General features: G+C 40.5%; 1 protein-coding gene across 10 annotated transcripts in view; it reads right to left on the bottom strand.

Annotated features, from left to right (window-relative positions):
- The window catches only part of ralgapa2 (Ral GTPase activating protein catalytic subunit alpha 2), a 104,270-nt gene that overhangs the window by 78,184 nt on the left and 8,959 nt on the right, over window positions 1-17,127 (bottom strand). For all 10 annotated transcript variants that reach the window (XR_015716973.1, XM_087833123.1, XM_087833114.1 and 7 more), the window contains exons 2-3: window positions 4,479-4,589; window positions 4,059-4,108 (exon numbers count right to left, since the gene is read on the bottom strand). Coding sequence is in view for 9 of the 10 variants with exons in the window: in XM_087833123.1 (XP_087689249.1) it covers window positions 4,059-4,108; window positions 4,479-4,589 (161 nt within the window). In the remaining variant the exon portion in view is untranslated. The remainder of the gene's footprint in view (window positions 1-4,058; window positions 4,109-4,478; window positions 4,590-17,127) is intronic.

Here is a 17,127-nt window from a genome sequence, read left to right as displayed (position 1 = left end):
GCCTCCTCACTTCAGATTTCCCGACTCAGAAAGTCGGAGCAGACCAACCCCGAGTTAGCAATCCAAGATGGCGGCAGTGAACGTAAACAGTTGTAAAACTGTAAACCTTTGAATCTGTACTGCCACTGTTGTGTATTTGTGACTTAGTAAAGCCATACACAGAGCACTGACCAGGCTCTATCCATGAATGTCTTTTTTAAACACAAAAGTAGTATTACTGCTGCACTGCGTGTGATGCGTGAATGACTCCAGCGTGCCAAGAACAGAAACAAATCCTGTTTTTCCTCGCTTTTTCTGGAACGTGCCAACTCATGTGTGATGTCATTGCTGAATTCTGATATCAAAGTTCACACATACCTGGAACGTGGCTTCTTTGTTGGTCAGTCTGTAAGAAGAACCAGTACCAACCCCTGAGGCCAGCAGGGGTTGGTACTGGTTGGTGCGCATGCTGCCTGCTGTAACCCATAATTTCCTTCAGGATTAATAAAGTATTTCTGATTCTGATTAAACTACCCAAATGAACGGCAATAAAAAAAAAAGCATGATTACTCAATCTATAGTAGATAATACTCTTTCATTGATTGTGATACTGGTGAGGTTTCAGGTTTAGGTTGTGCACAAACTGCCTCAGATTTCTGCAGCTGAACAGCCCATAGGTTTCATGGTTCCCACCTGCCCATTTCCAATTTCACTCTCACACAGAAAATAGTTTCTTCTGTGTGAATTTACAGCTGTTCAACGTTCTGTCCATGTTCTATGACAACCGTCACGTTGCCTTTATCACATTTGTTTCTGTGTATTTGTTGCTAATGTGCCTGATTTGTATGGAAGTTACTGCCTGGGAATCAACTAACCATCAATCGCCTTGATTACTTGGAAGTCTCCACTGAATTCGTCATTTGCAGGAACAGATAATGATGAAAGTGCAGCAGATGTTAATGGCTAGGCAGTGGAGTATTTTCACATTTCGATCAATAAATTCAAAACTTCTAATCAAACTAAGTGTTCGCTCACTCAAGCTGTGAATGAGCAGAAAAACTGCTAATGTTATTTCAAGCCTTGGCCTACACGGTCAAAGGAGCCAAACACAGTTTTTTCTGCGGATGTTATACACTGAAAACTTTTCGTTTGAATTATTTTTAACAGCATGTATCATAGCAACACGTATTCAAAAACATAAAACATGTTTTAACATAAAACACAAACAGTTGCCAAGAGAGTTCAAAGCCTTGTGGTCATACTAGGGCAATCCTTTGATTCAACATTGACTAACTATTAAAGTTAAAATAAATAAATGTTATGTCGCTTTTTATGGGGTAAAATCTTTAATCAATATCAAAATAGAAGATGCTGAGAACACGACTGCATCCTCAGAAATGTGGTTGCATTCCCATAAAGACTGCCATGGTGTGATGCCTCTGTGGAAGCAGACAAAGAAATCCTGGAAGGGAGTGATGGCTGCTGGTGGGATGGGGGGTGGAGTGGACCAGCACAGTTTAGGCAGAGGAACAAAAGATTACCCCCTCTAGACAGCCATTACTCAAACGGGCCCAGCATGGGAGATCATGCTCCCCCACAGCAACTCATGAAAAAGGGGTTGCATACCTCATCATGACAGCAAAGTAATCCCAGCATAGGCAGCTCGAAGGAAACAAACTGGGGACGTGGACTGTATATATCAGGCAGATGTGAGAGACAGGTGAGAGCGTGAGACTACGTTTCACATTCCTGAAGAGAGGAGTGTAAACGGGGTTCTCCAGGGAAGAACATGAGAGGTGATGTTGAGATGTCCTGTTCTTACTAGAGGTGGGAATCACCATACATCCCACGATACGATATTATCACAATACTTAACGCACGATACGATATTATTGCAATTTTTAAAAATATTTTGTGATATTCAGATTCTGTACATAAAGGTAAACTTTATCAATATTCATTTTCTCTAATATCAAAGTCTCACACTCAGTCTTTCTCTCATTTCAGTTTGATTGTTGACAAACTGAACGGTTTGTATTACAGTCTAGTCTAACTTAACTGAACGCAACCATCTGGTACAATTATAGCTATTCTGAACTATGCAGTTTATGAAAACTATGCAGCCCCTTCAGCAACTGAAGAATTTGAAAGTAAATTAAAACAAAATATAATCTTACATTAAATAAAAAAGTTTTAAACTTAATTAAAATAAAACATGTCTTAAATTAAAATAAGTAAACTGTCATGTTTATTGCTGCCAAAGTTAAACACATTTGGACAGTGAAGGAATGTCAGGATTCTTGCTCAGAAAAAGGATCAACATGCTCTGAAGTCAGAGCACAAAAACCTTTTTTGTAACAAAATATCGATTTCTGCTGTCCCTGTATCCATACATTATTAGCAAACAAAATATCACCATGCTACACAGTATCCATTTTTTCCCCCACCCCTACTTCTTACCCTGTCATACAGCATTAAAGTGTGACTCTAAGCGCTGTGCTGCAAACTTGCTTTTGTCCGAGCCATTATCCACTCGTAGGCCACGCTACAAAATGCTCTGACGCTTGCTGGACAAAAGCTGCCGTGTTTTGGCTGGGCGATTCCCATCACTTATGCTAACAATGGCCGTTTACACAAAGTATTATCCTGCACAGAGAGGGTGTATGACACACGTGGCAGAAATGTAAAATTCCCATAAGAAATATATTACATTCCTGTGCTTGTTGTAGAAATAATTTACGAGGGAGCAAAATGCCATTGCCTCGAAACACTGTTTTAATTAATTTTCTGCTGCACTGCCACATCTTTCGTTGCATAATATTACACATTTTCTTCAAGTATGCATGTTTGTAAGTACATGCACTGATATCACATTGACGACTACCTACGAGCGAAAATTCTTAATGTAATGTGGTGCAACGAGAATGTCCACACAGTGCAGCACAGCTCAGGATCAAGGCAACCCTGTATCTGTGCTGCCCACATTAGTCAAAGCAAGCTTATCTTCTCAGTGCATGGGTAAAAGCACACAGCGTCACAGGCAGGGGCTAAAAGGGGAAAAATGAGGGTTAAGCTGCTTTCAATATTAGTTCTCTCTGAAAAGATGACTCCATAAATATGTAGAAGCCATGAATCCAGGCTTTATTTACAGGTCAAATGACTGGATGTGTGCAGACAGACACTGTGGGTTTCTGGGTAAAGAATAGAGAGAACTGAATGGAAATGTTGGACTGAATGATCACATTTTTCTGTTTGGATCAGAAAATAATTTCTGGTATGATCTGCAGGAGAGGGGCATCGGCACAAGTGTTAATTCTACAAAAGACTGCCAGACTGAAAGAACATCAGCAGGAAAAACGATGAGCATAGGGAAGCATTTCAGAGCATGCATGAAGTACACGATGCATCACCCAGACAGCACCGAAAACGTAATGTGATTACACGAAAACACTGAGCTCAATTTGCATTTCATATGCCAGACTAAAAAAAAAACCCAACAACATAGTAATCCATCGCTAAAGACAGACTACAGCAGTTAAGGATCCTTGGCAGCGCTTCCCTAGCTGTGACTTGGTGTAATTTAAGGAACACCCTGATACTGCTCCCAGGTGATGACAAAATTTAGGGCGAGGCATACTGTACCAAAAGAGACAAACAGACTGCCCCACAATTTGATCTGCTGCCATCCTAACAGCCCTGCCCTGAGCAAATGTAACCGGAGAGCTCACTGTTTGTATTGGAAACTCGAGCTGCCTTTGCAGTCAGGTGGGAAAACAAGGTAGGGGACTTTAACCTGCATGTGCAACATAAAAGTGCTCAGCAAAAACAGAGGGAGGGGCTAGAGAGCCAACAGCATGCTGTGCATGCAGAGATGAAACACACCTCTGATTTGCATGCACGCCTGGGTTTTAAAAACAAGTGGACTGAATGGCAGCGTAACAATGAGGCCTTAGAACAACCTGCTATTGATCTACAGACTCTATGAAGTGAATTCAGGACGTAGCAGGTGATTCTACTCCCCGAGTTCACCTGGAAATACCAGATGGAGATATCAACATAAAAAACAACAGAGCACTTACTTCAAAAATAAAGAGGATAGAGTCCAGCTCCTCCCTTTGAGATTTGTTCCCTGAAACACAAAAAACACTTTTAGTACAAAGTTTTTAAAACGTTTTACCTGAAGCTATGCTGCATAGAGCTTCATCAATAATGCAAAAATAATATGGGCCGTTGCATAAACATTCATTTAAATGAACGTGTATGACCATGAGACCACAGTCCCAGTGGGAATGAATGAAGGCAAGCTCAATCCACTCAGTTACACTAAACATAATCAGATTGATTCTCTAAGTACCGCTGCTCTGGAAATGTGGGGCAAACGGAAAATAACCTTTGCTGTAGCACAGAGGGCAAAGAGAGGGTTAATTATTGAACCGCCACTGACAGTGGCAGCGAAATAATTCATGTGCAGTTTATTACAAAAAAAAGTTTTTACTCACCTTTTTGTTTTAAGTTGCTTTCCAGTGTAATGAAATTTTCATAGAAGATAAAATAAATCTGAGAACTGTTGTTCTCAAAGAATGTCTTCAACTCACTCTTGTCAATGATATCTGGGGGAAAGGAAAAGAAACTCAATCAACTTTAGTCAGTGAGAATATAAAATAATAATTAAATAAAAAAGAAACAACAATCACTTTTATTCAACTGTGTATTCAACTTTCAAGGTTTGTTAATGTAGAGATTTTCCCTGTAGTCTGTTTTGAGAAACCTGGATGCTTTAATGTTGTCTGTGTGACACTAATCACAGGAGTGACAGCGAGTTCCCATTAGTTCCCCATTTAAACAGAAAACTACATACATTTTAAAACAAAGCAAATTGCTTCACTTCCTTAAGCAGTGTAACTTCTCCCACTCCTCACCTGTAGCCACGGGAGAGAACTGTTTTTTGGGGACGTTGAGAAACTTTTTACTCCGATCTACGATTTCACAATTTGAAAAGTGAAAGATTTCTAAATGATGCTTTTACTGTGAAATGTGCATTTTATCCAACAAAGACACAATTTTTGTATTGTTGCACAGAGGCACATCCGTGCATTGGTACATAAATTATAATAAGTTGGCAGTACAATGAATAGACCGATTCCAGTGCCACCATGTTGCACCTCAACCGACTACAGTGGTCCTTCTGCTCTGGAGCCTCAGCCTGGTACAAGGTTCTGGTTAGCTTGCAATCAAGCTCCTAAACAGAAGACAACCAAGCTGCAGTCCATCACAGTGAAATGGATGCTGTCTAATAGATTCATCCTTCCATTCAACCGCTTATTTAACTCAATCCATCTCAGCAGTTATGGTGCAAAAGGCGCAGTGAACCACGCACCGGTCCACTGAGATCTGGCAGAGGGACAGAGAACCTTACCTTCTCCCATACACCTATGGCTAATTAACCTAAAATGCCTTTGGGAGAGAACCAGAGTACTCAGAAGGTCCCACAGGCACAGAAACTCTACACATAAAGGGCCCAGTCGACTAGGAGGTGCAAACCCAGAACCTTATTGTGACGAATCACTTTTTCTTTAGGACAGAATAAAGAAGTAAAAGCTACACGAGTTGCAAAATATACTTTTGTAGCCCCCACAGGCAAAGCCCATGTGAGGGATTCTTTTTTTTCAAGATTGCAAAACTCTCAGACAATATGAGGCCATTGTTTCAGTTACTGCTGTGATGAAAGTCTCCTCCATGTTTCAGCCAGTAATACTTTGAGTTCATCCACACTGGAGGATGAATAAATGAGATGACTTTTTTCCTCCATGCCATCCAATGGGGCTCTTTGGGATTTAGGTCAGCACTCAGTAAGTGCTATTGTAAGACAGATTTTCTCCTGGGCAAAAATACACTTTAACAGGCAGCTGGGATGCTTTGGATCATTTCCCTGCTGGAAGAGACACTTCTGCTTGATATTTAACTAATACACATGTTTAAGCTTCCTCGAGCATTAATCTATATAATTATTTACAGCTGTGGTAACTGTGTTTTTCAATGCATTAAATAGCAGTTTAGTTTCACACACATACACTATATTAAAAACTATAATTTCCCATAACCATTTCCCAAAATGATTCCTGCCAAAACAGAGCAATTAAGCTTCACCTTCTGTTCCAATTCTCCCTCTGCTAAATGGCAAATTGGAAAACTCCCAGAAGCTGTCCAACTCCTGGGGACTGCTGGAATGATGAATTACGTGACAAAGACAAAGCTTTGCCCTGAGATCAAAGCAGGGATGATGAAGATGCATGATGGCAAAACTGAGTGTTTTACATTTTTAGCCTCGATTTAGGAAAAAATAAATAATCATGTCATCATGGGTGAATCCCTAGTGACGCTGCTGTTTGACAGTTAGATGTATAATGCAACGACTAATTGGTGACACACAGTGAGATGACACTATGACTTTCTACCCGACCCAGTTTTACTACCATCAATGCTTTACAGTTACCTTAGCGTGCCCATAATTACTGTAGACTAACAAAACTACCTGATGATATCCACAGATAGGCAACCTCCCTGCCAGCCAGCAGCTAGCAATTTAAACCAGTGTAATGCAACTATTATCAGCCCAGTGCTGGAGAAACAGATGCTCGTTTTCAACTGAGAAAGAAGAAGATGTACCAAAAAAAGAAAAAAAGAAAAGCTACATTAATCCCATGAGGCTAAGATTCATTAATCATGAAACAAAACAGTGAAGCATAACCAAGAAAAGCTCCATCAGGAAATTCAAATGTCTGTATTATTTAAACTACCAGTAACAGACTTTTGATTTCGTTAAAAAACACAGAAAAAAAAGGGGGAATTTTTGTTTTAGGTTTTTATTTCAGCTAATTCTTAACCACTAAAAACTGTTGTAAAGAGATACTGGAAAATGTAGGATAATAAAAAATAATACTAATAAAAAAAGATTATTCCAATCTTCCCATTTCCAATCCAAATCTAAACTGATTTTAGGTTACAGATTAGATTTAGACTATCAGACTGTTTTAGATGAGCCAATCTTAATCACAAAACACATTGAACTGAAGGATCAGTGGGGTGGCTGTAGCTCAGGTGGTAGAGCAGGTCGGAAGGTTGGTGGTTCGATCCCTGGCTTCCCCAGTCTGCATGCCAAATATCCTTGGGCAAGATACTAACCCCAAATTGCTCTCCGATGCATCCATCGGAGTATGAATGTGTGTGAATGTTACTTAGAAAGCACTTAGAAAAAATGTGCTTGTGCGAATGGGTGTGAATGGGTGAATGTACAAGTTGTGTACAGCGCTTTGAGTGCTCAGAAAGAGTAGAAAAAGCGCTATATAAGAACCAGTCCATTTACCAAGGAATTCGCTCCGGTCAACTGCACTGTTCTAAAAATAACATCCAACACTAAAATGATTTAAAGAAATCTAATGAACCTTAGTCTCCAGTCACACATGCCTATAGCCAGCCACCAGTTGCTATGGAAAAAAAAACTCCTTGAGTGGTTGCAAGTGGCTGCAGGCAGTTGCTACAAAATCGGTACTAAAGCCTCAGTCACATGATTTAGCAGTAAAGACAACTATTACTTTAAAGTAGAATGTTCTCCATAAGGTAACAAGTGCTTGCAGACAAATACATCTTGCATGAACACTATGGGCCACCCCAGGAATCTGCGAGACCAAAGGAATCACAAGGTCAATCAAAACACACTCTGTGTGACCGATTTAACCCAGAGACAGCCACCAACCTCCAGAAATCACTCGCTAACCGCTGAGGGAAAACAGAGTGAGACTGCAGATGAAGAAGGCTGAAATAAGCCTTCAATGGAAGAGTGCCGGGGCTCTCCCTTAGAGCTACGGTGAGAGGCTTGGTCACTTGGGAGCGGCTCAGAGTAAAGTAGCCCCAGATGCACAGGTGGAAATATTCTAGTTATCCAGAATCAGAAATGTTGCACGGAATAATACACCAAACCTTTTTAAAGGCTCATGTTGCTCAGTTTCTCTGCTACCCTATCTAGTTAGTGTGAACCATAAAGAATGATTATAAAACTGTTTAATGTGAGTTTAGTGTATCTGACGGACGTAAGCCAAACCAGTTCCACACCACTGAAGTTGCAGCATTTTTACAAACCAGTTCTGGTTCATCCGTTTCATTCAACGATCCGCTTTCGCCCTTCTCATTCTCCGTCGCCGCCATGCTTTTTCCGCCATGTGCGTATGAAAGCAAAGGCATTGCACATGCACGTTTTACACATATTCTATCACAATATTTAATTTTCTTGTCGTTGCCCAACATTATACCGGTATTACTGTGAACAGTATGGTATGGCCCAGCCCTACTATCCATGTTACTATTTTAAAAATCAAAGTTGTTATGCACATTTGTATAACATCATTCCCCTAATTCCAATCTTCCAATCACTTCCAAAAAAAGGTTTTTATTATCTGGCTCAATGAGTGTCTGGTAAACCGTGAGCCCATGGGCTGTAGTAACATCACAAGCTTTTAGGACATGCTGCATATGAACGCTGCTAATGAAAAGCTGAGAATGACCTCTGATTATTTTTAGGGGCTTGTTTATATTAAACAAAACATGCAAAGTCATAGTGGAAGCAGGGCTGACACGTTATCATTTAGAACAGAGCAGCCGCTTTAACAAGAACAAGAACAGTCAGTGCACATCAGAAAACTAAAGGTATACTTTTTTTCCTATTCTAGGATCTGTACATCTAAGAATATAAGACAAACTTGTACCTATACATTATTATTAGTTAGTAAAACTGTACAGAATATATTTAAAATAAGATTAAAAGACAGGCATTGGAGCAAACCATAAAAAAATGGCTAAATCAGCAAAATGCAGAGGACGGTAGGTGCCCACCTGACAACCCTAACTCTACTATGTGTTATCCTTTGAAGCTAGTGCAAGAACCCACAGTCACCTCTGAGCACAGGTAGAATGAAGGATTATTCACTGCTTTCCCAGTAGCTTTGAAAACAGATGCACAATCTTTAACTTGGATTCAGCACATTGGCCTTAACATGTCCTGTGTATAATAAACAGTAAGAACTTGACCTTACAATATAAAAGTGCCCTGAGATGAAACTATGTACTTAAGAGCTCTGCGGATAAAAATAAAAAAGTCTTCATATCAAACAGATTATATTAGAAAATCATGTACCTGTAATGTAAGACGGAGAAAGAAAATAATTCTGTAACAATTCATCACTAAATGCCTCTAAATTAAATATTATTGGCTGCTTCATATGTTTATGGTGCTGGGTGAATTTCATAAATCAAGCTGTTGTGATACTAGTCTGCACTCTCCAGCAGTGGGTAAGCCAACAACCTTAAGCCTTAAGGCCTTAAGGATGTTGGAAAAAGCTGACAGTCATCTGCCTACAAGTACTAAAGTTCAGATAAAGAGCCTAGTTGTGATTGGGAGTGTATACAATCCCTCCTAACAGACCTACTGTCCAGGCTGCATGGAGAGGGTTAATGCATTAAAATTCAGTAATGAGAATACTCTAATATCTGATCACACTGCCAGCTACTAATGGTCTGCTAAGCCATTAATGATTTACAGAAGGAGAGGAACTTTATTTCTTATGCTTGCTACATCAGGACTTGCTTTTTATCAAAGAAATGTGTTAAATGAAAGAATGAAATTGTTCAATAGCATCCAGCAATGTGAGAAGATATCCAACATCATCAGGTAACAGGATTTGGACAGAAAGCGACAGAACCAGACCCGGGAATGCTGGGGATAACTCTGCATCCTCCGATTCCAACAAAATAACTCAGTCCTTTGAATGACACGCCTCCATCTGTCATTCTCCATCTGCTCGCGTCAAAAACAGGAAATGAAATGATAATAAAATGCAATCAGCCAAATAATGAGATAGGAAGGCAATGCATGGTAGCATGGAGATACAACACAGGAATTAGTGTTGAATTAATCAAGAATCATACTGGGTAGAAACGCTCCAACTTTGGCAACATGACTGGTGATAGACATGCTTATATGATTTATGAAGCTGCTGTTAGAAATGTCTCTCACACACGCCTCTAGAGTTTATTGAAGAAGTTCAAAAACACAATAAAAATGGGTGAATGAAACACTTTTATTGGTGAAAAGGCTGAGTTTCACAAACGTTCAAAGTGCTCAACAAACTCTGAGACAGAGTCGAGAAACAACAAGATCACATCTGGCTGGGTATCTGCAGGCCGAGGGCAGAAATCTAAGGCTGCTGTACACACACACACACACACACACACACACACACACACACAGACACACACACAGACACACACACACACACACACACACACACACACACACACACACACACACACACACACACACACACACACACACACACACACTCTCTGTGCCTTGGTCTGATAAATCTCAATATCTGCTGAGACGCACAATTTAGTGCCGACTGCATAAATCTAAAGAGCTAAACTGCCTTCAAACGTCAAATGCCGAGGTTCATGCCACAGGTGCTATTTTGTTACAGTTACAGTTTATTTTCTGATAAAGTGCCCAATAAGGCTCCATACTCACATAAAGCCTTTTGGTTGCATAAAATGCAGTAAAAATGACTTGTGGGGATCACCAAGTCAGCCCTATTGTTAAACAAACAATTGCATGAACACTCTTCTAAATGGTGCTGACAGTGATAAGTTAATGATTCGGAGATCTGCAATTTTCTACAATGGAATTAATAAATACATGCCAAACACACCAGCCATGCCAGGTTTGGCTCGGAGGACACAGTTCTCCATTGTGATGTTTCCTGTTAACTGTCAGGAAAGGGCAGATGTTCCACCCCTGTGTGAAACGACCAGCTGCAAAACAATAATATGCAGCCAGAGCTAAGAGCCATAATCTTATACACTGCACAGCCGTTAAACACAGTATCGTCTCAAAATGTTCCGTCTAATATTATCAGCTCGTCCTCCTGTCAAAATTGTTTTTTTTTAAATGACAGATTATACCTTTACTTTCTGATCTATAGCAGCGCTGTTATCAGATAATTCATATCATCATCATGACATCAATGATTAGATTAGAGATTAGATTAGATAAAACTTTATTCATCCCTCGGGTGGGTTCCTCTGGGAAATTTTGTTTTCCAAAAAGCACAGCACCGACAGAAGTTACAGAGTTTAGAATATTATATATACATATACACACACATATATAAATACAAAGACATATATAGATAAAATATACAAAGGGGATAAATAGAATAAATAGGAATAAAAATAAAAATAAAAATACAAGTGAATTGCACATTCAAGTATGGAGTCTATTGCACCGCTGATTATTAACAAAAAGTATTGTACAAAAGGTGATTGCACAGTGAAGTGAAGAGGCACTACAGCTTAGTTGTTCCCCCCTCCTTTGTCCTCCTGTTTCTCCTCCCTCTCCCCTCCAGAGAGGAGTTAAACAGTTTGATGGCGTGTGGGACAAAGGAGTTTTTAAGTCTGTTGGTTCTTGTCTTTGGGAGAAGCAACCTGTCACTGAACAGACTCTTCTGGTTGTTTATGGCCGTGTGCAGAGGATGCCCAGCATTGTCCATAATGTCCAGCAGTTTCTTTAGTGTCCTTTTCTCTGCCACTGACACCAGAGTGTCCAGCTTCATGCCAACCACAGAGCCAGCTTTCCTGATCAGTTTTTCCAGCCTGGATGAGTCCTTCTTTGCTGTGCTGCTCCCCCAGCACACCACAGCATAGAAAATTACTCCAGCTACCACTGACTGGTAAAACATCCTCAGGAGCTTCCTGCAGATGTTAAAAGACCTCAGCCTCCTGAGGAAGTACAGTCGGCTTTGGGCTTTTTTGTACAGGTGCTCTGTGTTGTATGACCAGTCCAGTTTATTGTCCACCCACAGCCCGAGGTACTTGTACTTGTTGACCACCTCCACCTCCTCCCCCTCTATCTGAACCGGCAGTGGACCTGCTCTGGACCTCCCAAAGTCCACAACCAGTTCCTTAGTCTTTGAGGTGTTGAGTTGCAGGTGGTTTGTGTGACTCCATGCGACAAAGTTCCTCACCAGACTTCTGTATTCCTCTTCCTGGTCATCCCAGATACACCCCATGATGGCTGTGTCGTCTGCAAACTTCTGAATGTGGCATAATTCAGAGTTGTAGCAGAAGTCAGAGGTGTACAGGGTGAAGAGAAGAGGGGACAGCACAGTTCCCTGTGGTGCTCCTGTGCTGCTGACCACAGCTGCTGACCACAATGAGGCTTCCTTACATCTCACTGTGACTTCTAGGACAAAGAGACCGAGAGCTGCTATGGTGACAGTGGTTGGAAATACCCCAAACAGTGTTCAAGTGTTATCTAACGCTTTTGCACATCCTTTGATGCATAACCATTTCAAATAAGGTGGAAAAATGAACAGCAGCCACCCGCTGGGTAAAGCAGAACAGTCTCAAGTTTTAGCTGAATAATTGGTGTGCTCTTCTGCTGTTTGCTCTTTGAAGGCGATGGGCCAGGATGGGCCAGGATGGGCCAGGATGGGCCAGGATGGGCCAGGATGGGCCAGGATGGGCCAGGATGGGCCAGGATGGGCCAGGATGGGCCAGGATGGGCCAGGATGGGCCAGGATGGGCCAGGATGGGCCAGGATGGGCCAGGATGGGCCAGGATGGGCCACGATGGGCCACGATGGGCCACGATGGGCCACGATGGGCCACGATGGGCCACGATGGGCCACGATGGGCCACGATGGGCCACGATGGGCCACTCTGCCTACTCCCCTTGTTTAAAGTTAATCAGCAGACAACGCATCCAATAAAAACTGACATTCAGTGTAACAGGTTTTGTTAAACCACATTAAAGTCTCTGGGTAAATTCCAGTGTACGCCACTTATTTCAATTAAAGCTGAATCATTAGTATGCCACGTCATACACAAAAAGCAGTCGAATAAAGCCTTTGATCAGACACTCTAATTTGCATTAGTCCTGGGCTAGCTAGCGCTGCAGGTGCACTATATTCTTGCCAGAAAGGAGATGAGAGAGAGAAGAGACTGATATGTGCCCTTGGCTGAATGCTCACATTAGACACAGAGGACTCTTTAAGGGCCCCGGCACGGATGCCTGGAGGCTGCCAACACGTAGGAGCACAGATATGGCATGCCAGCTAAAGGAGAAGGCGACGAATGCACTATGGATGGCATTATACTTCCCAAATTTAGAGAGACTGCAGGAGATTGATCATAATAAAGATGCGCCTGTTCCTTCAGGATTTCCTTCAAATACAAACATTTTTCATTTATTTATATGTATTTAGTGTTTAATAATAACTGCAAAAGTCAGCAGCAATACCCTTAGCTATTCTACTCAAGTACCTTAGCTATAAAATATTCCAATTAACACAATGCATTTAAGTAAGAATATTATTACCGTTATCCTTCCAGAAATAATGGAAATTCTATATGAATATGAAGCCAATTATGGACACTACTTAAAATCTGTTTCTGTCTGCTCCACATCCACTGTGGCTGTTTGCATGATGAGCTACGATCCTCCACTAACAGACAGCATGATTCACAGAGCCGCCCAAATGCTATTTGATCATTCTTAGTCAAGTTAACTTGGTGAAAGCGGTGACAGTGTGTCTCAAACAGTTATCATGGCTGCTACCAGTGGTTACAGTAATTAGCTACAGTAATTTCATATGTCAGGCAGGAAATCCAAAGTGTGGAATCATTTTGAGAGAGTGGAAGAAAACTAAGAGGGTGACATACTAAGTCTGCACGCAAACAGTCCTCTTATTTGTTGACAGACATCAAACATGACATTTGAAACATGTAAGTGGACCAACATGAGCCAAGTCTTTCTATTCAACATGTTTTAATATTGAATTAAAAAAAACTTGTCACTTATTGCACTGCATTCAGAAAAAAAAATGCTGCTGGTAAAACAATACTGGTAACATTTTGAAAGGCTCTGTGTCGAGGGGACATTTTTCTTATAATGTGGTACGGCCTTTACAATATTATTTAACTATGTCTGTCTTAGCACTGGAAGTGAACCCATTTGTGCTCCACCCAAAATAAATACTGACATAATAAAATTGTTTTTGTCAACAAATGCTGCTAATCAAAGGGAAGCCAGGGGCAGCCTTAATGCAGTGCTGATAGAAACTTACTATTAAGACATGCAACAATACTTGAATACCTTTGGAACAAACCAAAGATATAAAGTCAGTGTGCAGAGTTTGAATGTTTTATACTTAGTTAAAAACAATCTAAAGGCAGACAACAAAGAGACCTGCTGCCGTCAGCTGGTTTCATTTAAGTGTAAGGTTAACAGATTTCAACCATTTCTAAAGTTTCTCAGTAACTGCTAATAAGCTCAAGAGTATGCCAAGTTACTTTTTTTGTGGCTGTCAAAGCAAAAAGTTAATATGTAACTTCTTCTAAAAATATTTAATATATCTACAGTATCCACACTATTAAAATGGGACATGACAAACACGTAGAGTCAATTATCAGTCCTAAAGTTCCACGTTCATGAGTGTAAATGAAGAAGAAGAGAAAACAGGAAAACATATCTCCTGTAGGAAGTTCTTTGCAACCCACAAAAGGTTGATATTTGACCAAAGTGAAACAAAGTTAATCATAAATCTGCTGCAACCAGCAGAGAAGGACAAGTCTGTCACATGATGCAATAAGGAGCAATCAGTGTGAGGCACATTTGAGGCCTTGATAGCACACAGTGAACATTTGTGTTACTAAATGCGCTCCAGGCTTTGCCAATCTACAGATGTCAATCATAATTCGATGCTCGCTGGGACAGAATGATTTTCCTTATCAGGGGGTCTATTAGAGCCATTTGTTTTAGTACTGACAAGACTTGTCTTCTATGGATTGCTTCAGCCATTAGAGCTTTTATTTTGCAGCACTGGGCAAATGTACAAGTGGTTGGCTGATTGTGAGCTTAGCTTAAAATAAATAAAATATTTCCAAACTTTATGTTTATGGTTAAAACAGTCATTTACTCTTCATAATCTTTCAAACTTATAAAACTGGATTTTAGATACAAGATCCACAAAACTGATCTAACACAGCGGTCCCCAACCCCCGGGCCTCAGACCGGTACCGGTCCGTGAGTCGTTTGGTACCGGGCCGCGAGAGTTGAGGCTCAGGTGTGAAATGTATAGTTTTCAGGGTTTTTAATCGGTTTTCAGCGTTATTTTATTATTGTTTTTATCGTTAACTCCGTTTTCCTGGGTCTTCTCCCGTGAAAAAAAGCAGAAGCAGAGTTGCAGTCTTACACGCCTCTCTGCAGCTTCTCTCCTCCTGCTACCCCCCCAAAAACCCATCTCCATAGAGACTGTGTCTGCTTCCAAAAAGACAAAAAACAAACTAAAAACCAGCAACAAACAACTTAAACATTTACAAAGAAAGAACAATACAGTATCCACATCTGAACCAAAGAGTAAAACAGTGAAATGTGGATTATTAAATATTAGGTCTCTCTCTTCCAAGTCTCTGTTAGTACATGACTTAATAAATGATCAACAAATTGATTTACTCTGCCTTACAGAAACCTGGTTGCAGCAGGATGATTATGTTAGCTTAAATGAATCAACACCCCCGAGTCATTCTAACTACCAGAAATCTCGAAGCACAGGTCGAGGGGGCGGTGTGGCAGCAATTTTTCACACCAGTCTATTAATTAATGAAAGACCAAGACAGACTTTTAATTCATTTGAAAGCCTGATGCTTAACATTGTCCACCCCAGCTGTGAAACTCAGAAACCAGTCTTACTTGTTATCATCTATCGTCCACCTGGGCCTTACACAGAGTTTCTGTCTGATTTCTCAGACTTTATATCTGATTTAGTTCTGAGCTCAGATAAAATAATTATTGTGGGTGATTTTAACATCCATGTAGATGCTAAAAATGACAGCCTCAACATGGCATTTAATCTGTTGTTAGACTCAATTGGTTTCTCTCAAAATGTAAAAGAACCCACCCACCACTTTAATCACACTCTAGATCTGGTTTTAACATATGGCATAGAAACTGAACATTTAACAGTGTTTCCTGAAAACCCTCTCCTGTCTGATCATTTCTTGATAAAATTTACATTTACAATAATTGATTACGCAGCAGTGGAGAGTGGACTTTATCAAAGTAGATGTCTTTCTGAAAGCGCTGTAACTAAGTTTAAGAATATAATCCAGCCACTGTTATCATCGTCAATGCCCTGTACCAACACAGAGCAGAGCAGCTATCTGAACGCTACCCCAACAGAGGTCGATTATCTTGTTAATAATTTCACCTCCTCACTACGTACGACTCTGGATACTGTAGCTCCAGTGAAAACTAAGGTCTCTAATCAGAAGTACATGACCCCGTGGTATAATTCTCAAACACGTACCCTCAAGCAGACGACTCGTAATCTGGAGAGGAAATGGCGTGTCACAAATTTAGAGGATCATCATTTAGCCTGGAGAAATAGTTTGTTGCTTTATAAGAAAGCCCTCCGCAAAGCCAGAACAGCTTACTACTCATCACTGATTGAAGAAAATAAGAACAACCCCAGGTTTCTCTTCAGCACTGTAGCCAGGCTGACAAAAAGCCAGAGCTCTTTTGAGCCAACCATCCCTTTAACGTTAACTAGTGATGACTTCATGAACTTCTTCACAAATAAAATTTTTATCATTAGAGAAAAAATTACCAATAATCATCCCACAGATGTAATATTATCTACAGCTACTTGTAGTTCCATTGATGTTAAGTTAGACTCTTTTTTTCCAATCGATCTTTCTGAGTTAACGTCAATAATTACTTCCTCCAAACCATCAACGTGTCTTTTAGACCCCATTCCTACAAAACTGCTCAAAGAAGTTCTGCCATTGATTAATTCTTCGATCTTATATATGATCAACCTATCTCTAATAATCGGCTATGTACCACAGGCCTTCAAGGTGGCTGCAGTTAAACCTTTACTCAAAAAGCCATCTCTAGACCCAGCAGTCTTAGCTAATTATAGGCCAATCTCCAACCTTCCTTTCATATCAAAAATCCTTGAAAGAGTAGTTGTCAAACAGCTAACAGATCATCTGCAGAGGAATGGTTTATTTGAAGAGTTTCAGTCGGGTTTCAGAGCTC

Source organism: Neolamprologus brichardi, chromosome 19, assembly GCF_056152115.1.
Source record: "Neolamprologus brichardi isolate AB-2024 chromosome 19, ASM5615211v1, whole genome shotgun sequence".
NCBI classification, from domain to species: Eukaryota; Metazoa; Chordata; class Actinopteri; order Cichliformes; family Cichlidae; genus Neolamprologus; species Neolamprologus brichardi.
Note: the sequence above shows the minus strand (reverse complement) of the source record. Positions and strands in the feature narration are given on the sequence as shown.